This window comes from Myotis nattereri (assembly GCF_964212035.1).
Source record: "Myotis nattereri genome assembly, chromosome: 16".
NCBI classification, from domain to species: domain Eukaryota; kingdom Metazoa; phylum Chordata; class Mammalia; order Chiroptera; family Vespertilionidae; genus Myotis; species Myotis nattereri.
Window position 1 is genome coordinate 53,776,635 of NC_138091.1, and position 27,683 is coordinate 53,804,317.

Genomic DNA, 27,683 nt, shown 5'->3' on the forward strand with positions numbered 1-27,683 from the left:
TTGATTTCAGAGAGGAAGGGAGAGGAAGATACAGAAACATCAATGATGAGAGAATCATTGATCAGCTGCCTCCTGCCCACCCCCTCCTGGGGATCGAGCCCGCAACCCAGGCACGTGCTCTTGACCAGAATCGAAACCGGGACCATTCAGTCCGCAGGCTGACGCTCTATCCACTGAGCCAAACCGACTAGGAAGACGATTCTATTTTTTTTAATTTGTACCAAGTGCGGACCTGGCTGGCTGAACACGTGCAGTCACTGTGCCAGACGGGGAGGTGGGCCCTGCAGCCAGGGGCTGTGCTGGACACTGTGCTCCCCCTGGCCCCACCCCCACGTGGTCTCTGACAGCCACACCAGGCTGGAATCTTCCAGGCGGTGATGTCAGGATGCGGGCAGTTCCCAATTTATCTTGGCTTTGGAACAGCGATAAATTTTACAGCTAAACCTGGTTTCCATCTCCTCTGTAGCAACAAGTATCTTCAAAACAAAAATTTAGAAGCAACACATATTTTTGCTATCTTTGGACATTTTCCTAGGCCTCTGAAGGTTCCAAGCTCCCCGAGGCTGGAGCAACGTGCTGTTTAGATTCTGTGAGCTGTTAGCTCGGCGTGGACTGGGTGACGCCGAGCATGAAAAATCAGCCCCGCAGTGAGCCAGGGACAGGCAGGCCCAGCCTCCCCCAGAGGGCGCGCCATCGCCTTGGCTTCGGGAGCAAAGCCCGACGCCGGTCCAGGCCGCTGCGGGTGGAGGGCCCGCCACCCCAGGCTGCCACCCCACGCGCCAGTGAAAGGCTCCGGTGCCAGCAGGTGAAGGAGACAGACCAAGCCCAGTAGTCTCATTTGCAAACAGGGAGTCCAGCATCTCACCTGGTTGAATGGGAAACCGAGACAAGACAGGACATCGGAACAAGGCATGTGAAAGGGAGAGAAAACCCAGTCCCACTGCTCACGAGGTTTTCTGAACGGAACCCACAGGGTAAGGGCGGATAAACGTGGCCAAACTGTCGTTTCAACCCGCGGCTGAGCATTATCTGATAATAACGCAGCTCTCCACGGCCAGTGCTTTGCAGATCAGGACGACCTCACCAGTAGGTAGGAAATAACATGAACGCAGCAGCCCACAGGATGCCCTAAAACAGGAATGGAGTTTCCTCCCTGATCCGAGGAGACAGAAGACCCTTACAGGACCCAACTGCTGCCGAACCACCGCCCGTCCTGGGCGGGGACGTGCACCTCAACAGCAGGAAAGACGCCCTGGGAACGAAGCAGCACCCACACCCGCTCCTCACACCTGGACCTCCCTGCGTCGCCTGCTCCCTGGGAAGGCGGACCCTGGGCGCTGCTTTCGCTCTGGAACCCATCGGCCAGGGCCTGACTGAGCCTGTCCCCATGGGGCGGAAGCCGTGTCCTGGGCCTGCGGGCGGGATGGGCCCTGCTTCTGGCACCCCGTCCCCCACCACACAGCCTGTCTAGTGTCCAGGGAGCCTACGCGAAGGGCAGAAGGCCCTGCCAGCTGTCCTCTTAGGCAAATACGTCCTTGTAATACCGAACATGTCCTGTCCCAGCACCGCTGGCTGACCACACCGTGCTGGCTAGAGCAGCCGGCAGGGAGGCCAGGAGGCAGGGACTTCCTAGTGTGGCCACGAGACAGAAAACGCGCAGGAGCTGCGACCAGGGCGCCGGCAGGCACTCTGCAATGGAGGCCCCGGAGGCCCTGAGCAAGACAAAGGGACGCCTCTGCAGGTGAGGACGGCAGCTTCTCCAGCCCCGTCCTGCCTCCAGTGCCGCGGACGCTCCTGGCGGCGGAGCACAGCCTGTGGTGGTGACCAGTCAGCCCAAGGCGGTGAGGGGGATGCGGGCCCTGGACCCCAGCCCACTGGGAGCTGGAGGGCGAGGAAGGGGTGAAAGCCCCCGACTTCCCTCTGCCCTGTGAGCCCCGAGTTGGGGACCAAAAACCAAGACCACAACCTACGCTCACTGTTTATATTTCAGGAGGGAGGATCCCCCAAATGGTGTGGCAGAGACCATGAAACTTTCAATTACAAAAAAAAAAAAGTTCTCTTTGACCCAAAGCAAATCCTGGGGGAGGAGAGGTCACGTGTGAGCACCTCGAGTATGTTCTGACGAGCAGCCGGGCGTCTTCCCACCACCATCTGGCTTCTGCAATTCCCTGGGAGCGAGGCGAGGCCCGTCGTGCCCACGGTGGGAGTCCATCTTGTAAGAATGCGCTCAGATCCCGAAGCGATCAACCTCCTCTTCAAGCTGCTCTAGTCGGCGCCAAGTCGGAGCCACACTCAGCCAACGTTCCCCGTTCCCTGTGGGGCGTTTCCATTTCCAAAGGGGTTCAGAGGTTCAGCTACAGCTCAGGCTTAAATCACCTAACATCCCTTGCTTCCTCACACTGCCTTCGTGACTTACTAGTGACGCTATAATAGAAATAAAGAATGACTAAGGACAACGTAAAGGGGCAACGAGAGAAACTGGTTAATATGGTGGCAGCTACAGATGACAGCCTGGGAACTGCAGACACCGTCTGACGTGCTTCTCACCTCGGACACACCCCCCGCCCGGAGTCAGGGTCCACCTGACACGCAGGTCAGGGGCACTTCCCACGGAGAGGCCGGGCCTGGGCTGAGTGGGGCACGTGAAAAAACGGGCACAGTCTCCAACATCTTTGCCTTTTAATATAAGATTTGTTTTCATCATTTCTGACTGTAACACATTTCTTCTAAAAATAGAGCTCTTTGCTTGTTCTGAAACTTAACTTCCACATGGAGGTGAGGGGATGAGGCCGACCGTAACTCTGGGGAGACGCCGCCAACGCGTGCGTCACGGACAGACTTTTCAAAGGGTTCTGGGTGCTCACGGCGAGGAGCCTGCTTCTAACCCACGCACTGAAGGGCGGGACAGAACACCCGAACCCCTTCCGTGCCTGGTGTGAACTCCTCTCCGAACACATACCGGCCGAAGGAAATCAACCACCGCTCACACGGGACCAACGGGCAGTGGCCCCCCAGGAGGCGGACAGAGGGACCTCGCACGTGCCCCAGACCACAGGGTGCCCTTCCCGCACGTGGTTAAGGATTAAGTGCACAGACACACAAGCCACAGGGATGCAGGGCTGAGGGCTCCACCCCCGCCCTGGGCCAGTGCGGACCCGCATCTACCACCATGGAACTCGCTGGGGTTCTCACAAGACGGACGGGTCGGCTCTCCCTGCCCCCAGGAGCCTGGTTAGCTCCTGAACCCAAAGATGCCCTTGATGTAGCCAGTGAGGCCGCTCTTGGTCTTCTGCTCCAGCTTGTCCTCCAGGGGCGGGAAGGCCACGTGGTTGAGGGCCAGGTCGAAGAACAGAGGCTTGCACGGGATGGGCTGGAAGCCGGGCGGGAAGTGCACGAGGTTGGCCTGCTTGGTGACGAGGGAAGGGTCCAGGCAGAATGTCTCAAACCGTTCAACCAGAGGCTGGAAAGCAAGTCCAAGGGAGGGATCGGGGTGAACCACAGACCAGCAGGGGGACTCACTGTGTGGAGCGCCCAGTTCAGGGCCTATAGGTATGACCTCACCTGGTCCCCACTCATCTCCTGTGCCCCCATTTAAAGAGCTGAGGTTAGAGAGGGGCAGGCTGGGACCGGGGTACCTATGGGCCTGTCAGACGCCCAAGTCGGGACTCCCAGTAGGGTTGCTCCTCGCACCACAGTCCCTAAGCTTAGGTGGGACCATCGAGATGACACCTGACAAGCCGTGTACAGGCAGCTTCCAGGTTTCTGAGTAAAAGGGAGGGAGCAGGTATGTCCTTAGGATGAGCGCACATCCCCAGTGAGTCAGGAACCCGCCTTTCACTCCGCGAGGGCCCCCCAGGCTCACCGTGTTGTCCTTGATCTGGGAGGCAGCCTCTGTTTGCTGGGGGTCACTTGCATCTGGAAGGTCACAGGGATTCCGTAAGGACGGGGACGGAGCAGACTCGGTCACAGGCAGCACCCATCACACGTGTGGGCTCTCGTCCCAAGAGCAGAGGCCACCCTGTGGGCGAGTCAGCCCTCTCCCTCCTGGGCCCAGACTCTGCTGAGAAGCCGTGCAGAGCAGACGGGAAAGCCCAGCCCGGTGCCGCCGGCCCGGGAGCCCGCACACTGTACGCGACACGACTAGGCAGAAGGGACAGTACGACAGTCCCTCTAGCTTCTTCCACATAACCGGATGCCTTAATGCACAGAGGCGATGGCGGGGAAAATAAGAATCTTACAGGTTAACCCAGACAACCCCTTCCCTTCCATCCTCACAGCGCAGTGGGGTGGGGGGAGCCGCGGGAGGGGCTGTGGGGGGGGGTGGGGGAGGCTCACCCAGGATGGCTGCCGCCTGCAGCGAGCACTTCTCCGACCGCACCTGCGTGATGAGCTCCTGCACGTCGGGCAGGTCCTGCAACGAACCAGAAACCGCAGTCACGAGCCGGCGGCCGGAGAAGCACCAAACCCCCTGAGCTGGCGATGCCGCTGGTCTCTCCGGGGACTTGAGACTTTTGAGCACTTCTCCCCTTGGGAGACACTAGCCTGGTTCTAGGAACGGAACGCTAAGCCATGGAGTAGGTAATAATGCCTGGGAATAATGCGGCTAATGATAGCATTAATAAATGCTTTATTATGCACCATAAATGCACCTGCCGTCTCACCGGTAGGACGAAAGCACAGAGGGGCCACGTAATGAGCAGCCACACCCCCAGGGGCTGGAAGCTGGGACCCCCCCTGGGCGTCTGGCGGGAGCACACGCCCCTTCTCTTGCCTGGGTCTCTCACTTGGCAGCATTCAGTGACGCTATCCGAGGATCCCACTGAATCCCTCGCGCCTCCAGGCCCAGACACTCCCCACCCCACGGGCACACGAGGTGGGATGGGCGTCTGTAAAACGTTTTCTCTCTCTTGGGAGGAGCCTTCGTGCTGCTCTGCCTCCCTGGGTGACAGCGCACTGCGACGCTGGTCACGCTGGCCACCCCTCCTCCGCCCGCACCGTCTTCCCTCCCAGCTGCTGCCTTTGCTCCGGGACCCCCGGCCCCGCTCTGTCTTCACGGACGGGCCCCGCAGCAGGTCTTGGGGAGGTGACCAAGGCACAAGCGCTCTGAAGGCAGAGACCAGCTTTATGCTGCAGCCCCACGCCGAGGGCGGTGCTGAGCAAACAGCCGGAGTCTGTTAGTACCAGCGCTTTTATTATAAACCTTCGCTCACTTTTCTAAACAGTCTCTGCTCATAAAATACACACGGATCCTCGGATCGGCCGGCGCTTCAGGAATCTGCATCACCACAGTCACGAGCTTAACCAGCCAGCTCTCTTCACATCGGTAAAATAAACCACACCACCCAGCGCTAGGCCCGTGCGCTCGCTTGGACGCGCACCCGTCGCCTGCGGGTCGTGCTGAGATGCAGGTCTCCACGCAGAGGCCGGGGCCTGAGTGCATTCCCAGCGCACGGCCAGGCGCTGCCGCCGCCGGCCCAGGCACACAGTGTGGGAAAGGCTTCGGCACCTGTCCTCAACTTGGCTGCGTGTGAAAATCACTTTAAAAACCCCAGGCTCAACCCAGATCCCTCCCGTTAGAATCAGAATCTCTGGGGGTGCGACCCAGACACCCACTCTTTCCCCAGAGGCAGTAAATCAAGGTCAGTCCTGCAGTGTGGGGGCTGGAGAGGGACGTGACTCCAGACATCCGCTTCTAAAGACCTGCCCAGGCCACTGCCAGGCGCAGCTGAGCCTCAGGTTTACTCCATCCAGAGGAATGGCTTCCCTTCTGCGGACCTGGTCCTCCTCAGGCCCGGAGCTCGGCCCTCAGTGACCCGGCCTCCTCGGCCCGCAGCTCCCATGGCTGACCGGGCAGGCCCACCCCAAGCACAGGCAGCCCCTGGAGACTCACCTTCAGGCTGCTCCTGAAGGCCCCGGCATCGGAACTCACTTCATCTGCGTATTTCAGGACACGGTCATACAGGACAAGGGCTTCGCTCCACTTCTTCACCAGCACGTAGGACTGAGCGATGAAGAAACACCTGCAGGGCGGGAAAGGCACAGGCTGCTGGAGCACAGCTTCCCACCGGCAGGCCTTTCCTTGAGTTTAGGCTGAACTTAAACTTTTAAAATTGATTTGAGGGAGAGGGAAAGGAAGGGGGGAGAGGGAGAGGGAGGAAGACAGAAACATTGATTTGCTGTTGCATTTATTTATACATTCACTGGTGGTTGATTCTTGTATGTGCCCTGACAGGAGATCAAACCCACAACCATGGCCGATCATGACGAGGCTCTAACCAACTGAGCTGCCCGGCAGGGCTCAATGTTCAATTTGGAAACAGGTTTCTTCACCTCAGGACCGCTGCCTGGGAGACCCCACGTTCTCACTGTCCAGGTCTGCGGGGCTGACTGCACCTTCCCCGCCAGGGAAGGCCCAATGTAAACCCCAGCCAGCACCACTCATCTCTGCTCATCTGTTTCAGAAACCAAGTCCAAAATCCCCTTCCTCATGGGAACCAGTCTACCGGGACCAGAGCCTGAGGCTGCCGGCCTGACAGGACGAAGGGTTCCCGGGGCCAGGAGGGGCACCCTGGGGAGTCAGAGTGCGGGGGTGTGAGGGCCAGAAAAAGAAGGGCTCCAGGTGGCCATTTTGTCCAGACCCCCTCTTGCTACAGAGCCCGCATCCAAGTTCAAATAACACAAGTCGTTTAGGAAAGCGAGAAGCCCGCCTTCCCCCAGCTTCAGCGCAGGCTCTGCCTGGTGCTAACTGACCCTTTCCCGGCACCGTCCCTTTTCTTTTTTTTTTTTTTTTTTTTTTTTTATATATTTTATTGATTTTTTTACAGAGAGGAAGGGAGAGAGATAGAGAGTCAGAAACATCGATGAGAGAGAAACATCGATCAGCTGCCTCCTGCACATCTCCTACTGGGGATGTGCCCGCAACCCAGGTACATGCCCTTGACCGGAATCGAACCTGGGACCCTTCAGTCCGCAGGCCGACGCTCTATCCACTGAGCCAAACCGGTTTCGGCGGCACCGTCCCTTTTCCACGGGAGGAGGGAGAGGGGGGGAAGACGGTTAGTATGTGCTCTCTGGCTGCCCTGAATCACCTAAGAGCAAACAAGGACCCTGGGAACCGCCAGCCACACCTGAGACTTCGCTTGAACACGCTGGCTGCTGGCCTCTGATCACGGGCAGGTTACCCGCAGCCAGCGCCCAATCTCCCGGGCAGAGGCCCGCCCGTCCTTACCTGTAGGCCTTGTACACCAGGGTCCGGAGGCCTATCTCTTTCTGGAAGGCTCTGTCGTCCTCTAAGCCCGGGAGCTGGAGCAGCTCCACCAGATTCTGCACGAGAAGCACAAAGAAAGCTCATGAGGAGGTGGCTGCGGACCAATAGACCGGCAAAGTGAAATGAAAGCCTGGGCTTCAATCAAGGGGGAGTCTGAGTCCAGTGACCTGGCAGCAGCCACACCTGCGTCACCTCCATCGTCTCTGACACCGAGGGCCACCTGCCCTGTCCGACTCAGTGCAGACCGACCCCGAGAGCCTTCTCGGAGCAGCTCAGGCAGAGGGGACGGCTCTGCCCTGCACCTTCCTTCCAGAGCGGCCACTCGTCTGGTGTCCACACGGACGCCTGTGTGTGTGAATGTCTCATCATGTTGCTCCCTGGCAAGCTCCCAGGGGCCGCGACTGTGTGGCCTTGGTCTCAGGACGCGCCACAGCACATGGGCGAGGATCACACGCAGGCGAAGTGCTCAGTGACCCCTTGGGCTCCCTGTCTTTGCACATTAACACGTTTAAGCATCAGGGTCACAGCCTTGGCCGGGTGGCTCTGCTGAGTGGAGCCTTTGTCCCCAACACCAAAAGGTGGCGGGTTCAATTCCCGGTTGGGGCACAAGCGGGAGGCGGATGATAGCTGTTTCTCTCTCACATTGATGCTTCTCTCTCTCTACACCCCCTTCCTCTCTCGAAAATCAATTTTTAAAAATAGTAAAACAATAAATAAATACTGGGGGCACAGTCACTGAAGTGGTACAACAAGACCTCTCGCTCCTGTCTTTTACCAAGAGGCTCACGGCTGCTGGCTGTCACCACCCTTCCACCATGTACAGCGAAGGCACTGGGTGTCCAGCCATGCCCAGGCCATGCCGTGCCCCCGTCCTCCAGGTCACCTGCAGAATGATGTCGTAGAGCCGGATCAGGTCCTGGGGCCGGGCTGAGCGCTTGCTGTCATCCTCGGGCTGCGGCTGCAGCAGGGCCCTCTGCAGCCCTTTCGCCATGTTCTCGTTGCGCTTGATGGCGGTGGACAGCTTGATGTACGTCAGGTAGCTGGAATGCAGCACATGGCAGCTCAGGTTACGCCCAGGACGCTGACGTTCTGAGAAGAACCTCAGGTCGGGGGACCTGGGGGAAGCGTGGGGGGAGGGCCTGTCCTCAGCCCTCAGTGCCGGCTGCCGCTCAGGGGCAGACATGCAGGGGAGCTGAGACCACTTGACAGAATGTCTATTAGTCTCAGTTACGGCTTGTTTCTTCCTTTAAGGAGCGCAGAACTACCAGTCCCAGAGGCGTCCTCACGAAGACCACGGAGAGCAAGCCCGTTCCTGGACCAGGACTGGCTCACGCCTGGCCCACACGCACACTGCAGCTAGCATGTCAACGAGGCGTGCGGCCCGCCGGCTGCGGGTGTGACGTGCTCCACTACAGGGAGGCATGTTTCCGTGACGGCTTCCCGCAGAGAGTGAGGACGTCGCTCCGGGTGGCTGTGCAGGTGGCATGTCCCAGAGACTGTGCCTGGGGCCTGCTCACTTTAACTCAACCACCCGGTGAGGCCCTTTAATATCTGGGGTTTACAGTAGCCATTCAGAAACCTGGTCAGAAGTGTTCAGGCCTCGAGGTTCCCATCCTCCTCCGGCAGAAGCCAGGAGGCATCCTGGGAGAGGACACCAGAGGCCTGGGCCGGGGCACAGGCACGGCTGCGTCAAGGACTCCGTCATGAGCCGAAACCGGTTTGGCTCAGTGGATAGAGCGTCGGCCTGCGGACTGAAGGGTCCCAGGTTCGATTCCGGTCAGGGGCATGTATCTTGGCTGCGGGCACATCCCTAGTAGGAGATGTGCAGGAGGCAGCTGATCAATGTTTCTCTCTCATCGATGTTTCTAACTCTCTGTCTCTCTCCCTTCCTCTCTGTAAAGGATCAATAAAATATATTTAAAAAAAAAATATATATATATATATATATATTTTATTGATTTTTTTACAGAGAGGAAGGGAGAGAGACAGAGAGTTAGAAACATCGATGAGAGAGAAATATCGATCAGCTGCCTCCCGCACATCTCCCACCGGGGATATGCCCACAACCCAGGCACATGCCCCCGACCGGAATCGAACCTGGGACCCTTCAGTCTGCAGGCCGACGCTCTATCCACTGAGCCAAACCGGTCTCGGCAATAAAATATATTTAAAAAAAAAAAAAAAAAAAAAAGGACTCCGTCATGAACCAGGGACCAAAGGCCTGTCAGTCTGAGTCTGACCGGCCTCCTCGCCTCCTCCACCCACTCCAGCTTCCGGAACAAGAGCAGCCAGGGATGTTCTGGGGATCCGACCTGCCCAAGACAAAACCCTACAAGACTGGAGCCGGGTCCACGGTGGAAGGACAGAGCCAGAACGCCTGCCTGCAGCGAAGCCCAAAGCTGACGAGCCCCGTGCAGCACGCAGAGCTGCCACCAGACAACCACACGCTTCACAGGGGGGGCGAATCAGACATTTAAACTCTAACAAGACAGAAGAGGTCAAAACCAAGAGGGAAAACAAGCAACGTAGAAGAACCTGACTTTGCAGGGAGCAGGAAAACCTAAAAACATGATTATTAATAACCTCCGAGAGACAGAGGAGACTTCCTGATCACAAAATTGGAATGAGACACTGACTTTTAAAAACAACATTCAGAGAACACAATCAGCCCTTAGAAATGACATGAGAGCAGAAGTGAGAAGCCACACAGGAGTCGGAGGGGAGGGAAGTATCCTCACTTCCAGGGTGAGGAGGGAAACAACACACACAGATCATACTGCTCTCGTTCCAACGATGCATTCACAGCGCTTGCAAGCAAACATCACAGCTCACCTGTGCAGGTACTGAAGGTTAGAGACCTTCCCCGACTCCCCGTCCAGGCTGAAGTCTCGCTGTTTCTGCAGAAAGTGAAAGAGGCACAGATCACACAGCGGGCCTTCCCCTGGGCTCTGGCACCTCATGCCATGCGTGGCCCCCGCGCCCCGGGAGGCTCCTCAAACAGCGGCTCTACTGGCCGTGGGCTCGGCGACAGGGTCACTCAGAGGCCACTGGCACCTGCAGACAGGACGTGAGTGGGAGGAGAGAGTTCAGGGTAAAGCCAGCAGGACTTCCTCCCCCGAGCCAGACCCCGGCACTAGCGCAGGGCAGACAGCCCATGGCACGGCTCCAGTTAGGGTCTGGGCCTTCGACCCGAGCTGGACCCCCTGTGCTGTCCGCGCCTGCCCTGTGTGCTTGGCTGAGCAATGACCCCAAAGGTGTCCATCCCAACTCCGGACCCTGTGAAGGGTTCTCTCACATGGCGGGAGAGGCATGCAGAGGTGGTGAAGGTAAGAGCTTTTTGATTAGCCTAGAATATCGGGGCTCCAATGCAATCCAGGCTCCTTATAAGCGGGAGGCAGGGGAGTTGGTGATACAGTGAGACGGAGGCAGAGGTCAGAGAGAGCTTTGAAGATGGAGGAAGGGACCACGAGCCGAGGAATGCAGGTGGCTTCTAGAAGCCAGGAAATGCATTCTCTGGAAAACTAGAAGTGAGTTCTCCCCTAGGAGCCTCCGAGCTTCCAAAAGGAACCCATTTAGACTTCCAGCTTCCAGAACTGTTAAGATAACAAATCTGTGTGCTGAAAGCCGCCAAGTGTGAGTTAATGCTACAGCAGCAATGGGGCACGAATGCACCTAGGTGTCCCCATATTCCTATCTGGGAGGTGTCCCTCGACTGCTGTGAATTCCAGGTGAAGAAGGAGGCTGGGGCTCTGTATGTACCTGTTAAGTGCATGAAGGGAAGGGCAAAAGCAGCTTCATGGGAAAGGGAGACAGGTGGCTACAGCCTAACACATACTTATTGAACATTTTATACCCAACATACTGTGACATATGCGGAAGAAAATATATTGTTGCTTTTACGATGCTTACAATCTTGAGGAAAACAAAAAGGTAAATATAAAACAATACACCAAATGTTAAATGGCAATTCTTGATGAACTATCGGACATTTAGATACGTAGACAATGGAGAGGTCTTTGAGAGCGAGGGGGGTGCAGCCGGCTTCCCAGAGGCGGCGAGCTGTGGTCTGGCCCTGCAAACAGGCGTGTGTGCAGTGTGAGAAGGGAGCGAAGGATGAGCAGGTGGAGGAGGGGCAGGAGCAGAGGGGAAGGCGTGCACGAGGTGGGAGGGGATGTGAAGGCGACGGTGAGCAGACAGCGGAGGCAGAGGGCTCCGAGGGAAGCAGCACAGTTCCGGGCTGGGCAGAGGCTGGGACCCGTGGCGGGGAAGGCTCTACACCAGCTCAGGGAGTCGGCACTGTGCCTGCGGGGCCACGGTCTCTAAAGTGCGGTGCACACAACCTGAAGAGCGTGGGTCTAAGGAGAAATCTAGATCTTCTTTTTCTAATTAAAAAAAAAATTTGCCGAAACCGGTTTGGCTCAGTGGATAGAGCGTCGGCCTGCGGACTGAAAGGTCCCAGGTTCGATTCCGGTCAAGGGCATGTACCTGGGTTGCGGGCACATCCCCAGTGGGAGATGTGCAGGAGGCAGCTGATCGATGTTTCTCTCTCATTGATGTTTCTAACTTTCTATCTCTCTCACTTCCTCTCTGTGAAATATCAATAAAATATATTTTTAAAAAAATTTAATGCATCTTATATATTACAAATCAGTTGACTAATAAGGTATGTAATTTACAAATGAACACATCAGAGGTAAATGCTCCATGTGACTTATGGGCGGCCACCAGCATAAACATTTGGAGCCCCTGCTCTAGCCCGAGAGGAATCGCGGCACTGATTAGAAACAGGGGCGGCGGACCAGCGGCGAGAGAACTGCCCAGGGAGAGGAAGCAGAGTGTCTGGTGACGGGAAGGAAGAGGCACAATGGCTGTGAGGTTTCCCAGACGCTGAACGAGCCACAGTGGTTTTATTAAAAAAGGGCGCGCTGGAGAGATGAACTGGAGCAAAGGCCTAGCAGGTGACAGAGGAAACCATGAGGAGAAGCAGGAGGGGGAACTCCTCGGCCTGATGGAGCCCAGAGGCTTCTGTCAGCCGAGCTCCCCCCAGAACAACAGTGGCTGAGAGTCAATGCACTCAGTCCCCCGGGACCCCACCTGGGCATGGGCCCCAGAGGAGGAGGAGGACCCCAGCCCAGAGCAAGAGCCCGCCCTCCGCTGCTGGTCCTACCTGGTCCGGCTTCAGCTCTTCCCGCACGGCCTGGATGGCATCCCGACACTCGCTGAGCATGGATTCAAACAGGCGCTCCTTGGTCTCTTCGCTCTCGGCCTGAACAAAGGCAGAACGAGGCACTGACTCTCCTCTGAGGAAGCACAGTGTTCTGATGGGGCGGGGGGGGGGGGGTAACAGTGCTTCGATTCCCCCCCTTTTACACCCAATAAAAAGTGCCCCAACCAGAGAGCTTTCAGCTGTCACTACCCCGCACCACGTCAGATCTTTCTGGGAGTCGTCGTCACTCTTCAGGTGGAAAAGGAATTCTATGTATAGACAGTGCGCGTACTGAGCAGCACCCGTCCAACCACCTGGAACTGTCCGTCAGGCAACGGATGCTTCAAACTGTTTCCGATCACAGAACCTCTGCCGCTCCCCTCCAACGCGCCCCTCCGCTCAGCCTGCACCGGCCTCCCTGGGGGCCTTACGGACCAGATCTGGGCGCTGCTCCTTCACACTGAAGCAGGCCAGAGGTTTCTTTCCCTTTTTCCTTCCAGAACAAACGGCCTTGAACCCCCCGGGGCGCCAGCAGAATTACCCTCCGAACGTAACCAACAGACGTGCTGACGCTGGGCTGCGTTTAGTGCGAGCAAGTGGGTAACTGTTCTGAGCGACACCGATCAGACATGGTTTCTCTGGCACTTCACACAGGTTCTCAGCACCGAAGGGCCGCCCTCAGACAGTCCACACGGCTCTGCCGAGAGCCTTTTCGGGCCGACGAGGTGGACAAGCCTGGGACAAGCCTGCTCCCCGTGACCGTCTCTGCACAGCACAGGGCCTCACCCACCGCTCGCCAGCTGGGGAAAGCGAGGGTGACTCATTAACTGCATGAATACCTGCCACACCGCATCACTGTCCTAAAGAATCCGACTGAGCAGGTGGGAACGGGCGAAAGGCAGAAAGGAGGCGACCTGTGTTACTGGCAGACCCACTGTGACACGAAAACATCAGCATTCCATTATCATGTTTGATTTCCACAGAAACTAACAGCCGACTGACCGCTAAGGAAGCCCAGAAGAAAAGCCGGGACTGCCCACTCCTGTAAGAGATGGTTGGGAGGGGCTGAAAGAAAAATCTTTTCTTCTCTTAAGAGCGCTTGTTTTTCCTGGTTTTCAGTGTGGAAAAAACTTCCCTGTGAGTTACCCAACATAAATCAACATACTTTCTATTTATAAGTCACTTGACTCCCCTGTTGTTCCTGACTGAGGAACCATCGGGGACAGTCCTTCTATAAATCCACACAGGCCAGCACGGCCACCCGCCACCCGCCGGGACCGAGAGCGGCCTGTCCATGGACGCCAGCCAGGACGCAAACGCCCGCACGCCGTCCGTGCGCAGGTGTAGCCACCGGTGACTACTGCACCCCTGAGGTTGTCATCAACTTCAACTGAGCCACGGGTCCGGCGGCCGGTCCGCACAGCGGGCTCTGGAGAAACACTGCATACAAAGCTCTCGCCAGCACCTCGGGTGACGGTCTCTTTGTAACCATTTAATCCAACTTGCTGGCCAGTTCTCTAAGTAAAACTCCTGTGGAATGGGGCAGCCGTACAATCGTTTAATTGGAATAAGATTTGTGAATAGCCGAAGCCGGTTTGGCTCAGTGGATGGAGCATCGGCCTGTGGACTGCGGGGTCCCAGGTTCGATTCCGGTCGAGGGCATGTACCTGGGTTGCGGGCACATCCCCAGTGGGGGGTGTGCAGGAGGCAGCTGATCGATGTTTCTCTCTCATCAATGTTTCTAACTAGCTCTCGCCCTTCCTCTCTGTAAAAAATCAATAAAATATATTTTTTTTAAAAAAAAGATTTGTGAATAGACTTGGCAGCAACCACACCGAGCAGAGCCGCCTCCTCAGCAGCGGGGTGAGCTCCCGCTCTAGTCCGATACCAGGCAGCCCAGCAATTACGCCACCAACACCCTTTTAAAGACGGGCAGGGTTCGTGGTTGGGACAATGGGTGTGTAAGTCAGAAAAGGGTCACCTTCGTTTTACCGGCTGCACAGGCTCCGTCGCCCTCCTGCAGGGAGGGTCACAGAGAAAATGAAAACACCGCTGAGCCTCTTCACTGCACGGGTCCCCTCCACGCCCTGGGGAGGCGGCACCTCTGCAGCAGGTGCTGAGCAGAGCGAGGCGCCCCCTGGGACTGTTAGGAAGGGGAGAGCCGATCTGAGGGGAGGACGCCGGTCAGCTGGGCACAGTGACCAGAGACCACTCCTCTGGGCGGGCAAACGTCTCCGAACAGGAGGCTTTCAGCACGTTTCATTTTTACACTTTTATTCCATGAACCTGTCTTGGAGGCTAAGGTCATCTGAGAGGACAAAGGAACAAGAAAGGCCTCTCTGCACGGAGAGCGGGGTCCTCAGAACGCACACGCAGACCTCCCAAGTCTGCGGCTGACCCAGCAGGTGCTCCGGACACGTGGCAACTCCCTGCCTAGGAACGAGGTGGGCCTGCGACCCGGAGCAACCTCAGGCCCAGGAGGGCGTTTCTCACTAGCCCTTGTGCATATATTCCAGAGCAACTTCAAACGTCCCAGGATGTGGCTGGAGGTCACCACTCCAGGCTCACTGGTACAGAGCAAAACCGGCTGCTGTACGTCCTGAACTAGTGACATCCCCACCCCCAACCCCCCCCCCCCCCCCCCCGCTATTAAAAACAGACCGTTTTCACTTGCCTACAAAAATTGCTGGAAGGTGGTGGTGTGACTAAGAGACAAACAAGGCAAGTCTGACCACATTCCCCACCACACCCAGGGGAGAACCAGGGGACGGAACCACACCTCACCCGGCCCACTGAGGTTAGAGAAAACCAGGGATAGCTGGTAAAGGGGGATTTTAAAAGAGCAGAATCAATGGTCTCCTTTCCCCTCAAACACTAAAATATTAACCGAGATGAAGAGCCCTCACCTCCAAGGTGTAAAATGTCCTCACTTGGTCTAGTTTAGCCAAAGCTGAATTATTATAACCACAGCTGAGAGCCATCCAACCTGAAGCTGTGTCAGACCTGCCCTCCCTCCCAAAGAGCTGCCTCACGATCGACCACAGGGACAAGTCCGCGGTGACCATGTGATGGGAGCCCAATAGGAGGACATTACTAAGTGAGAGAACATGGAAGGCGTGAAGACGTAAAGCTTGGCTGAGACTCAGGATTTTGCAACTGGATTTTGGCAGCGGATTCACTCTCAGCTCCAGTCTTTTCAGTCCAATGTCTCGTCTCCCTGAGTTATTTCTTCCTCCCATGCTTCTCAGTACGCTGCTGTTTCAGTACTCAAGTCCTAAAAGCCTTGCCAAGCAAGTGGAGAACGGGGACCTCTGAATCCTGCATCCCAGGTCCTGAGGGTGGCAAACGCCAGTGTCGGGTAGGTCAGGAGTCACCGAGGTGAAGAGCCCTCACCTCCAAGGTGTAAAATGTCCTCATTTGGTCTAGTTTAGCCGAAGCTGAATTATTATACAAATAAGGCAAAAGGCCTCCCCAACTACAGGTTTTCATCTCTAATTATGTGTAAAAAACAGGAGAAAGATAAGTTCTCCCACGTGGGAGACCTGCCCCCCACTAACCGGCTGCATGGAGACGATGCCTTTGCCAAGAAGCTGGGTTCACCCCCGGCTGTGCCTACTCGAGCCCTTCCCAGGCCCAGGATGCTGCTGTGGACGCTGAGTGACATCCATCAGCCACTCACCAAAGCCAAGGACACGGTCCTGTTCCCAGCCCCCTTGACTCTAACAGGACATGTCGGAAAGGCCAAGGAACATGAGGGGAGCCAAAGGGCCTGGATTGAAAGGCCAGGCTCCCCTCTATCTGTGGTTGGAAGTGACACAGCTCTGAGGCCCGCTTCCCATCTGTAAAACGAGCGTTGCCCACCCTGTGGGGCTGAAGACAAACAGGCAGGAGCACTCAGCAGTGTATCCGGGACAGTAAGGAAGACGACCACCCTCCTCTGCTCCCCCTGTGGGGTCTCTGTCCAGGTGACCACCAGGCATTTTTTTAAGTTTTATGAAATGATTGATAAGAACATGAAAAATCTTTATAAAATGTGAATAAACAGGATATAAAATCAGATCTCAGTGTAATTCCAACAAGTAAAAAGTACACCTCATGAATACAAGGAAGACCTGTACGCCGGTTTCCTTTTTATTATAGTGAAATATCAACGGAAGTGAGTGGAACGTGAGACAGATCAATCTCTTTAAAACATCATTTATATTTTCTAAACTTGAAGCTAAATAATTTTTAAAACTTAATAAATGTTAGCTTTTCTTGTCCTTTATCTGATATATGTCTGTGGCCAGTCCTAGGAGCCCCCCTTGAATTTGCCCTGTGGGCCTCCCCCACCCCATTCTAGCCAGAACTCCTGCCTGGCTGTCACCGGGCAGTTCTTTTCTTCCCGCATGTGTCACTTTAAAACAAAACCATTAACCCGATCACATAGGCTAAACGGCGGCTGCTACCAGAGCCCTAGTCCAGAAGGGATACTGCCACACTCCGGTGCCAGGAAATGCTCTCCAAGTGTTTCTCAGTCTCCTCGTTTAAGGGGAAACGTCATAGCACTGTCCTAGTCTTCTGTCCTTTAGCAAATAAAGGAAAACTCAGGCAACACGCAGCGCAGAGGCACAAAGAAACTCCACCACTGAAAGCCGCCCTCAAGTCAAAGCAGCTTTTGGAGCAAGTCACTGGGAAGGCTGGAGGCTTAAAGCAGCCCGTGGGAACAACTGACACAGCGCCCGGCATGCAAGTCACGCGGGCTCCCAGCTGTGGGGCGTCTCAGGAAAGGAACATCAGGGCCCTGGGAGGTGGCAGACGGGCTGAGCGGCCTGGCTTTTCTTTTTAAAGATGCTCTTCGCTGCATACGGAGGAGGAGGTCCAAAAAGTGCCTAATCGCTTGTGCAAACCAAGAGCCCAGGATCTCATCTCCTGAAACTCACTTGGTTGTTTACACCCACAAACAGGCCACAATTATGTCAGCCAGCAGCCCTGCATGAGTATTACACAGACCGCACATCAACAAGATATTCTGGTTTAGCGAGGCTCTCCTTAGAAAGCCCGGGAACAGGAGGCTGCCCTTCAGGCTGGAAGGCTAGGTGAGCGGTCAGAGAGAGGAAAACGACAGTGAAGCCGCTGCTCCACCTGCTGGGCCCAAAGCCACCCCTACCTGCGGCCGCCTCTCCCCTGCTCCCAGGTGTATGCTGACGGCTGCCGCCATCAATGCCTTTGCCCTTTACACATAATATCTCCTCTATAAACTTAGCTTTTTTTTTTTAATATATTTTTATTGATTTTTTACAGAGAGGAAGGGAGAGAGATAGAGAGTCAGAAACATCGATGAGAGAGAAACATCGACCAGCTGCCTCCTGCACACCTCCCACTGGGGATGTGCCTGCAACCAAGGCACATGCCCTTGACCAGAATCGGACCTGGGACCTTTCAGTCCGCAGGCCGACACTCTATCCACTGCGCCAAACCAGTCTTGGCATATAAACTTAGCTTTTAAAATAATTTTATTCAAGAGGGTTCATCTTGAGACCGTTATCAAATACCCAACAGCATTAAGATAAGTTTTTGTAATAGATACAGAGGCAGAGAAGCATCGAACAGACTGTCAAACTACAGCGGAAAGGCTGGGGAGGGTTGGCAGGGAGTTAAGAGATCAACCGAAGGACTTGTATGCATGCATATAAGCATAACCAATGGACGCAAGACACTGGGAGAGGGGTGAGGGCATGGGCCGGGGGGTAGGGGAGGCCAGGGGAAGGTCAATTGGGGAAAAAAAGAGACATGTACTATTTGTAATACTTTAAACAATAATAATAATAACAAAGATAAGCTTTTGTTTGGTGACTTTAAACACACACACACACCTCTTCAGAAACATACAGGAGAGAGGAGGGTGCTCCCTACCTGAGCGATGGCCGCCTCGTTGTCAGCCAATCCCAGTAAAAAGATCCGCACTTTGTCGATCTTGACCGGGACCACTCTCCCCCTCCATTCCACTTCGCTCATGGTGGCTGCCTGTTTGGCTCGAGTCTGAGTGATCAATGCCTAGAAAGTAGCATCAGAAAGTTAAAGCTTTAACGATGGATATGAGTGACCAAGGGAAATAAAGAGAAATCAGTCTGTGTCTCTTTCTATAGCCAACATATTATACCTTATAGAGTACACACAAATTTATATCTGAATTCCTCCTGGGATAATGTATCTCGGCGTACAGAAACTCAAATATTAAAAAGACATCACAGAAGGTTAAAAAGACCATCACTGAGTTCTGATAAGGGGGTTAAGGAGGAAAGCATATCTGTCATACACCACAAGCAGAAATGTAAATTAGTAGAAACGTAAAATATTTATCAATATGTATCAAAAGCTTCTAAAATATTTCATTACACTTTAGAAATTTATCCTAAGGAAATAATTAAGAATACGGACATAGCTATTCATGGTAATACTGTTTAACACTTAGTAACACTGAAGTGGTCAAATAAAACAGGCCTAAGGGAGTACCAGGTGGCCATCAAAAGATGATGTGGAAGGTATTTACGGAAGGGGAAAACCACATGTGACATACTGTAAAAGAATGTTACTAAACTGCACACTGAGATCCCATTTTTAAAACATATGCCTTTTTCTGACACATACAAAAGTCTGTGTGTGGTCACGCACGTGACCTTGTTTCCCCCATCTTTTGTATTTCCTACTTTGTCTATGAGCCTGTATTGCTTAGAAAATAAATGTAACAGGCAAAGAACTTCAATACTTAAAAATATTAGATGAAAAGTGTTTTGCTTAAAAAAGATAGAAATATGCATATACTCATAGCAATTACATTGGGTGATGGGATTATGGATTGCTTTTTTTCTGGACTTTTTAAAACCAAAGACTTTTCACAAAAAACGTACACACTGGATTACCTCCAATTTTTCGGCCAGGAGCCCCTCGGTGCCCCCAGACCTGAGTCTCATCTGCATGAGTTCACTGATCGCTGACTGGTCCCCTGAGAACGAGAGGAAAACGGTGAAGGGAGTGGTCTGTTCTCTCCAAAACCACGAGGTTCAGCTCCCACAGGAAGGCGCGCGCCCTGCGCCAGCGCGTGCAGTGACTCCAGTCCCTGCCCGGAGCTGGTGGGGCTCAGGAGACGCAGGGTGGAAGCCCAGCAAGGCACGGCCTCCTGCGATTCTGAGCTGCCCTGACTGAGAGTCCCACCTTTTCGGAGACGGACCACCCGCCCCCCAGGGCTTGCCGCAGCCCCGCACCGATGTTGTAGGCACAGTAGCGGATGTTGGGCGAGATCTCCTCCACGCGCTGGTTGTACAGCACGGCCTGCTCCTCTGTGAAAGCGCTGGCGAGCTTCTCGTAGATAGTTCTGCGAGGAAAGAGCACCAGTCTCACAGCAGCCTCATTTTAACACAGTGAGCGCACAAGCAACACGCTGGCTAAAACAGGGCGCAGCACTCTGAGGCCTTCTCCCGCTACCAGAACGGGCACGTTCTGAGAGTGAACGAGAATAAGGAACATTTCTGAAAGGAAGAGAAACAAGGAACTGTACCAACTTGCACAGAAACAACCGTCACCTGATCTGCAGCTCGAGGCAGGGGACGACCTAGAGTGAAACTGGCCAGAGCCTCGGAGCGGAGGACTTACTTGCATTTGTTAAAAGCCTCGATGGCAGCCTTCCACTCCTGATGCTCAAACCGCAGCATCCCTGCGAGGTACGCCGTGTAAGCCTGGAGGCGGCAGGGAGAGAAGCTGCTTCAGCCCCGAGCAGCAGGGTAAGAGCTCGGCCTCCGCTATGTCCTGCCACCTTGGGCTTCCAGAGTACAGATATCCAGGCTGACTTTAAAGGAGAACAGCTTCTCACTAATCCAATGAGATACACAGGGAATTTGTTGATTCATTTACTTCCCAGGAGAGAACTTCAAAATAAAGGAACTGGTTGTCTCCATTTTACTTAAAACCAGCTTCTGGGCTATCACGTAAGTATCAAAAGGTGAATGTAAACTTGCAATATCCATCTCTTTTAAATAAATGCATTTTAAAAAATTACTATTTTGTGAACACTTCCAAATAGAAGATGAAAAGTTTCCATTTACATATCAAAAGAAACATGAGCTTTCTTTCAAAGTGAGGGCCAATTATTAAAAATGAAAAAGCTCACAAACAAGAGCTGCCGCCCTGGCGGGGTGGCTCAGGTGGCTGGGGCATCATCCCATGCACCAAAGGCTGCAGGTGTGGGTCCCCGTCAGGGCACAGACCCAGGTTGTGGTTTGATCCCCGGTCAGGACGTATATGGGAAGCAACCGATCGCTTTCACATGTTTCTCTCTCTTCTGCGCCCCCTTCCTCTCTCTCTAAAACCCATAAACATATCCTCAGGAGAGGACTAAAAAGAGATACCAACTTCACCTTGAACAGCCAAAACCAGTTTTGCTCCTCTCCTGACTATCCATGGGAACCCAAGGAACCCTGTTCTGTGGACCTGCGTTCTGTGGAGTCAAGTCTCCCGTCTGCACAATAAAGCAGAGCTGAGGCTAAGACCCTGACCTGAGCCTCCAACTTGGTCTTGGCATCCACGCGATTGCTCTCACACAAGCGCTCCAACTCCTCTGCATGCTTCACGGCTTTGCGGAGGCGAGACAACAAGTGGAACCGTTTTCGGGGTTCAGTGTTGGCTTCCTGTTTGAGCTGCATGGCGTAGCTCCAGGCTCTCTCAGCATCCATCAGAACCAGCAGCAAATACCTAAACCAGAGACAGGAGCAGCGAGCTGAACAGACAAGGCCAGGAGCAGACTCAGGCGTTCTCCGAGGCACAGCCTGCGGCCTCGCACCCGCTCCCGCGCTCCCCGGCTCTCCTCCCGACTACTCTTCTCACAGCATCAGCCATGACTTCAAAATCCGCACCTTGGACGGAGGCTCCCCTGACTCAGGCTCCTCCTCGGGTTTCTTTTTTTTTTTTCTTTTTCTAAATATATTTTTATTGATTTCAGGGTGGAAGAGAGAGGGAGAGATAGAAACATCAATGATGAGAATCATTGATCGGCTGCCTCCTTCATGCCCCCTACTGGGGATGGAGCCCACAACCTGGGCACGTGTCCTTGACCGGAATCGAACCCGGGACCCTTCAGTCCGCAGGCCGACGCTCTATCCACTGAGCCAAACCAGCCAGGACCACCTCAGGTTTCTAACCAACACCAGATGCTTCTTCTTTTTTTTTTTTTTTTTAATATATTTTATTGATTTCTTACAGAGAGGAAGGGAGAGGGATAGAGAGTTAGAAACATCGATGAGAGAGAAACATCAATCAGCTGCCGCCTGCACACCTCTTACTGGGGATGTGCCCGCAACCAAGGTACATGCCCTTGACCCGAATCGAACCTGGGACCTTTCAGTCCACAGGCCGACACTCTATCCACTGAGCCAAACCGGTTAGGGCAACACCAGATACTTCTTATTGAAAAGCCTGCTCCCACCTCAATGGCAAACTTAGACTGACCCCCCCCCCCCCAAATTTCAGCAAACAGAGGCTGTCCAAGCACACAGTCTGGCCTCACCTTTGAATCCACACCTCTCTTGTCCCACCCAGTTAGAAACCAGAGCCTAGGAGGCGATACATCGAGCCCGGTGGGTGTGGCTCAGTGGACTGACATCATCCCATTCACAGGAAACTTCTTTGTAAAGGGCCCAATATTTTAGCCTCTGTAGACCATATGGTCTCTGTCACAATTACTCTGTTATGGTAGTACAAAGCAGCTGGGAACAATACTGAGCGAATGATGTGGCTGTGTTCCAGTAAAACTTTATTTATAAGGACAGGAGGACCAATCTGGCACACAGGCTGCAGCCTGAGGAACTGACCTGAGGCCTCCAGCACCTGTGCCTGGCAGGTTCCTCCTCAGCAGCATGACGCAGGGTGCATGCAGCACTGACACACCGGGCGCATCTGTAGTAACGTGTGTGCGGCCAGATTCCATCTGAGATCTACTGACTGAAGCAAGCACTTCAAGACACTAAGTTTGCATTCCAGAAGCCTTTCCCAGCACTGATTAGATTTTAATCACCGACTTTAACGTTACCATCCACCACAGTTTTTGAACAAGTTCTTGAACCTTATTACAATACAGAAATAGTAAAAACGCCCACTCCACATGAGCCCTCGCTGGTTTGGCTCAGTGGAAGAGCGTTGGCCTGCGGGCTGAAGGGTCCCAGGTTCGATTCCGGTCAAGGGCGCGTGCCCGGGTTGTGGGCTCAGTCCCTAGTAGGGGGCACGCAGGAGGCAGCCGATCAACGGTTCTCTCTCATCATTGATGTTTCTTTCTCTCCCTCTCCCTTCCTCTCTGAAATCAATAAAAAATATATTTAAAAAAATCACATGAGACAATGAAAGAGTTTGGCACAATGTCTGGCACATTGTAAAAAGTACTTAGCATCCAGCACTGAGCAGTCAGTACCTGTTATCAGTCAGAAGATCTTCAGTTACTTTTTTCCCTGTGAATTTGTGTCTGTTCCCCATCTTGAAGTTGAGTGTTTTCCGGAGACGCCTTTGTCTACGGGAACAGTAGCCCCTGTAAGAAACCACAGACAAGAGTCACTCAGACACCCTGACAGTACATTCAACAGTAGGTTCTATAATGAGGTAAGGCCACAGGTTGAACACGTTCTACTTATGGTTTCTATAGCCACCACACATCGTCTTGCAAACATTCGCTGAAGTAAAACAAGCAGGGCAGTCTGACTGGCATCACAGAAGACAAAGAGAGACAGAGGACACAGTACCCATTCTCAAAGGACCCATCCTCTAGTTGGGAGGGTCACGCAGATAAAATGGCAACCAAGAAAACACATGCCAAGCTGGATGTAAAGGACACGAGTCATCGTCCGTTCCTTGCTGACACTGCGCTGGAGTGGGCTGATGGTGGGTTTTGAAAGAATGAGCAGGACGTCTGTCTCACTAATATAAACTCCTTTAGTGCAAAGATGACTTTATTTTCAAATTTCTAAGCAAGTGCCTAACATATAGATGCACAGTAAAAGTATAAATTAGGGTAAAAATATATACAAAATTTTACCAACCCTTAATCAAATAATATAGCGCATAATTTACAATACAGAATAATATTTATATGATACTGCAGTATCTTAGTCCTAAAGCTACCAGGGAATAGTTTATTAAAAAAAGTAACAGTCTGGCTGAATCTATGAACTAGATCTTCTCCCTCAATTCATAATTTTTGCTTTAATTATCACTTATCCTTTTACATAAAAATCAAATGGAACACTCATACTTTATGGGGAGAAATATAATTTGCTAAGAATTTTCTGGCAATTTGGATACATTTATCATGATCCTTAAAAATGTTCATACTCCCTGAACCAACAGTTTACTTCTATACTATTCTATACTCAAGAAATAACCAGAAATACAACGAGGTTTGAACAGATTCATGGGAACAAAAATTTTAAACCTAAGAAACTGGCAATTATATATGTAACCAATTCCAAGGAAAAGGCAAATAAATTAGTGTATACATATACACTGGGTAATATTGCAACTTATAAGAATCATGTGTGTAGAACATTTTTATAGGCAGGGAGAAATACATACAATATAATATTCAGCCAAAAGGCAGGATACACATTTGTATATACAATATGAGCAAGCTTATGAAAAAGTGCATAGAAAAGGACTAGAAAACCAAAAATACTATTTTTGTGGGCAAACATATACAAATGAATTTATGTATTTAAAGACATAAAAAATGACTGAAAGGTACACACTGATGTCAATTTTGTTATGTATATTTTTACCACCAAAAAGCCAATTAAGCCGAAACCGGTTTGGCTCAATGGATAGAGCGTCGGCCTGCAGACTGAAAGGTCCCAGGTTCGATTCCGGTCAAGGGCATGTACCTGAGTTGCAGGCATTTCCCCAGTGGGGGATGTGCAGGAGGCAGCTGATCGATGTTTCTCTTTCATTGATGTTTCTGGCTCTCTATCTCTCTCCCTTCCTCTCTGTAAAAAATCAATGAAATATATATATATATATATATATATATATATATATATATATCCAATTAAAATGCAGTATTGGCCTGGCCAATATTGGCTCAGCGGTTGAGCATCGACCTATGAATCAAGAGGTAACCAGTTTGATTCCCAGGCAGGGGACATGCCTGGGTTTTCAGCTTGATCCCCTCTAGGGGGTGTGCAGGAGGCAGCCGATAGATGTTTCTCTCTCATCGATGTTTCTCTCTATCCCTCTCCCTTCCCCTCTCTACAATAAAAACATATTCTTTTAAAAAATGCAATATTGGCCGAAACCGGTTTGGCTCAGTGGATAGAGCGTCGGCCTGCGGACTGAAGGGTCCCAGGTTCGATTCCGGTCAAGGGCATGTACCTTGGTTGCGGGCACATCCCCAGTGGGGAGTGTGCAGGAGGCAGCTGGTCGATGTTTCTCTCTCATCGATGTTTCTAACTCTCTATCTCTCTCCTTTCCTCTCTGTAAAAACTCAATAAAATATATTTTAAAAAAAATGCAATATTGAATAAAATAACTAGAAAAAACACACAAATTGGAACAGAGCAGAAAGTTGACCACTGCAATACATGAGTTCATTATACTATCAACACTACATTTGTTTTTGGAAATTTTCTTAATATCTAAAAACAAATCGAGTGATAAAAATCTGCTGTTTAACTCTTCAGTGGCTCCCCACACCTAGATGAACACCTGAAGCAGCTCAGCCTCCAGGGCCTCCACTCTGTCCTGCCACCTCCTCTCCTGCCGCCCCCACCTTGCTCATCTGCCCCAGCTGCTGCCCTGCACCATAAAGCTGACTCCTCAGAAGCTGAGATTAGCGTTTCTATAGCACTTTTAAAACAATCAGGTAGCCAAAGCCTGTATCTACAATATAGAAACAGCTGGGTATTTCTGCTTTCAAAGTACTGAACTGTATTACACATTAGGCATCTATTGTATTTTTTAATGTTTTTCAACTTGCAGGCTGTTATGAAAAGTTTACCAATGAATCACAATGCCGGAAATTCCCCTTCTATGTTTAAAATACTGTAAAGCTTTGCATTTAACCAACACTACACAATATGACCAAATTAAAACAATGATGACCATTAACTGCTTATTAATTTCAGCAGAAGCCTCCAATGTATCTGCACTATTGTGAGGCAAAATGGATAAAAAGATTGGCACTTTTTATTCATAATAAAACTTTAAATTTGAAAATTAAGTATCGTTTGAGGATCCAATATAAGTTCAGAGCTAGACTTTCTAGGTATACTTTCTGATATCACCAAGTAGGATATTAACAACGGCAAACTCAGCTGAAAATTCCACAATGCCTTGCACACGATACTAACCTGTACCTCTGAAAATCTCCATGCCGCAAGCCGTGCTGCTGCTGGGATTCCTTAATAATCTGAAGAACTAGCGCCAGGGTGAAGGAAAAGCTTACAATGGCAAGAACCCAAAGAGATCAAAACGTGTCCCCATTAGTGTGTATTGGTAGCAAACCACAGCGTATTACACATTTCTGAAATGCTTTAGCGAGTGAAACCATTTTCAAAGCTGCTTGCCAGAGGACGGGGCCAAGCGCAGAGAAAAGCTGATTGATTGCCTCCACTATTTCTCCTTTCACACTAAAAAAGGCGGCCATGACTAGCCGCTACGGATTACTGAACCCCAACAGCGTCAGGAAGGCTGCTGGATGCTAAGCGCGGACTGTGCGTGGGCTGGTGCCCACTGAGTTACACCTGGACCCAGTCATCTCCGCCTTCCAGCAGGTGCGGGCGTCAGTGACGTGTATGCCTCCCCACTGGCATCGCCGCCTCCACCTGCCAACCCGAACTGTCCTCACCAGCTGTGAGGCTGCACGCGCCCCGGATTGGCACCTGCCAACCAAACCAGGCCCCCGTTTGCATAGGGATACTGAAGTTTTTATTCTAAAAGAACAAGCCCTGACCAAACTCTCCTTTTTAAGAATCGTAAAACAGTTTAAGATCATATACCCAACTTTAGAAAAGTCCAACGGCCTTTCTCTACAACTTTAGTTTTCTTTCCCCAGTTTCCTCAACGCTTCTCTCTGGCTGTATTTAAAAAAAAAAATACTAAAAATTAAAAGGAGTATTTTAATAACCAAAAAGGGACGAGGAGGTACAAGGTCCTAACACCCATCTGGAATTACACCTCCAGTTCAAAAACTCCAACCCCCGGAAAACGTAACTGTGTCCAGACGTCACGCTCCTTGTGTTATTTCAGAGACTCCGCTACCCGCTTCGCACTTGTTACTTCGTTTCAAAAAGCCACACGCCGGTGTCACCAGCACTCGGGTGTGATCACGCGCGACGCAGCCTGGAAACCAACTCCTCCGGCGCGTCTGCACGCGAGAGAAAACGCCCACCGACCTACTAAGGAAGCTTCGCCGCGACGGGTCGCGTTCACAACAGGCCACACGCGTGCCCTCGGAGCATCAAGCTTTAAGCTTTGCCTTCGCACCCAGGACATCAAGCTGCGATTCCTCCTCCCCGGTCCCCGTTCCCCGCCCGCCGCCCGATCGACACGTAGTCATTCCCCGTCGGGCCCGATTACTCCAGGATACTCTCCAAGCTCAGGCTGTCCCCGAACTCCTTGTTGGCCTTCGATCCGGCCGAAGGGCGCTCGTTTTCCTTATTTTCTTCTCCCCCGGCACCGCGTCCGCCGCCGCTACTGCCGCTCCCGCTGCCGCCGCCGCCACCGGGAACCTGTTTCTCAGCAGCCATCTTGCCCCAGTGCCGCAGAGCAGGACGGGATAGAGGAGGCGAGACGACCGCGGCGGGAGAGAGCGGGCCCTGCCAGGCAGAGGCTGATGGGATAGCGGCGGACTCCCCTCGCCCTCCCGGCCCTCAGGAGGCAGCCAGCTGTTGCAGGGCCTCTGGGGTGGGCTCGGATGAGTCTTTACAATGTGATGCTCACTGAGAGAAGCCACGCAAAAGGCTGTATATTGTAGCGGTCCATTCACATGCAGTGTCCAGAACAGGCAATTCTATAGAGACAGAAAGTAGGGGTGGCCTCCGGCTGAGAGTGGGGGTGGAGATTGGAGACTAATGGCCACAAGGGTAGAGGTTTTTGGGGGGAGGAAAGAAAATGTTCCAAAATGGATTGTGGCGGTTGTACGATTCTGTATATAATTAAAAACAAACAAAGACTTTAAATGGGTAAATTGCATGGTCTGTG

At 52.6% G+C, this 27,683-nt stretch overlaps 1 protein-coding gene across 3 annotated transcripts; it reads right to left on the reverse strand.

Moving 5' to 3' along the window:
* Positions 1–1,967: 1,967 nt before the first annotated feature.
* SRP68 (signal recognition particle 68) lies at positions 1,968–27,243 on the reverse strand. Of its 3 annotated transcripts, XM_081110324.1 has the most exons (16): positions 27,070–27,239; positions 25,832–25,898; positions 22,909–23,022; positions 21,005–21,200; positions 20,106–20,188; positions 19,718–19,827; positions 19,376–19,458; positions 18,369–18,509; positions 12,435–12,533; positions 10,100–10,164; positions 8,151–8,307; positions 7,229–7,323; positions 5,891–6,020; positions 4,336–4,411; positions 3,863–3,915; positions 1,968–3,460 (listed from the first exon to the last, which is right to left on the reverse strand). In XM_081110324.1, exons 1-16 carry the CDS (start codon positions 27,227–27,229, stop codon positions 3,233–3,235), a joined length of 1,857 nt encoding a protein of 618 aa, XP_080966450.1. In that variant the 5' UTR covers positions 27,230–27,239; the 3' UTR covers positions 1,968–3,232. The 3 variants fall into 3 exon arrangements, with proteins under 3 accessions (XP_080966450.1, XP_080966452.1, XP_080966451.1); XM_081110326.1 differs by lacking the exon at positions 21,005–21,200 and having other exon boundaries at positions 27,070–27,243; XM_081110325.1 differs by lacking the exon at positions 25,832–25,898 and having other exon boundaries at positions 26,695–27,240.
* Positions 27,244–27,683: the final 440 nt, after the last annotated feature.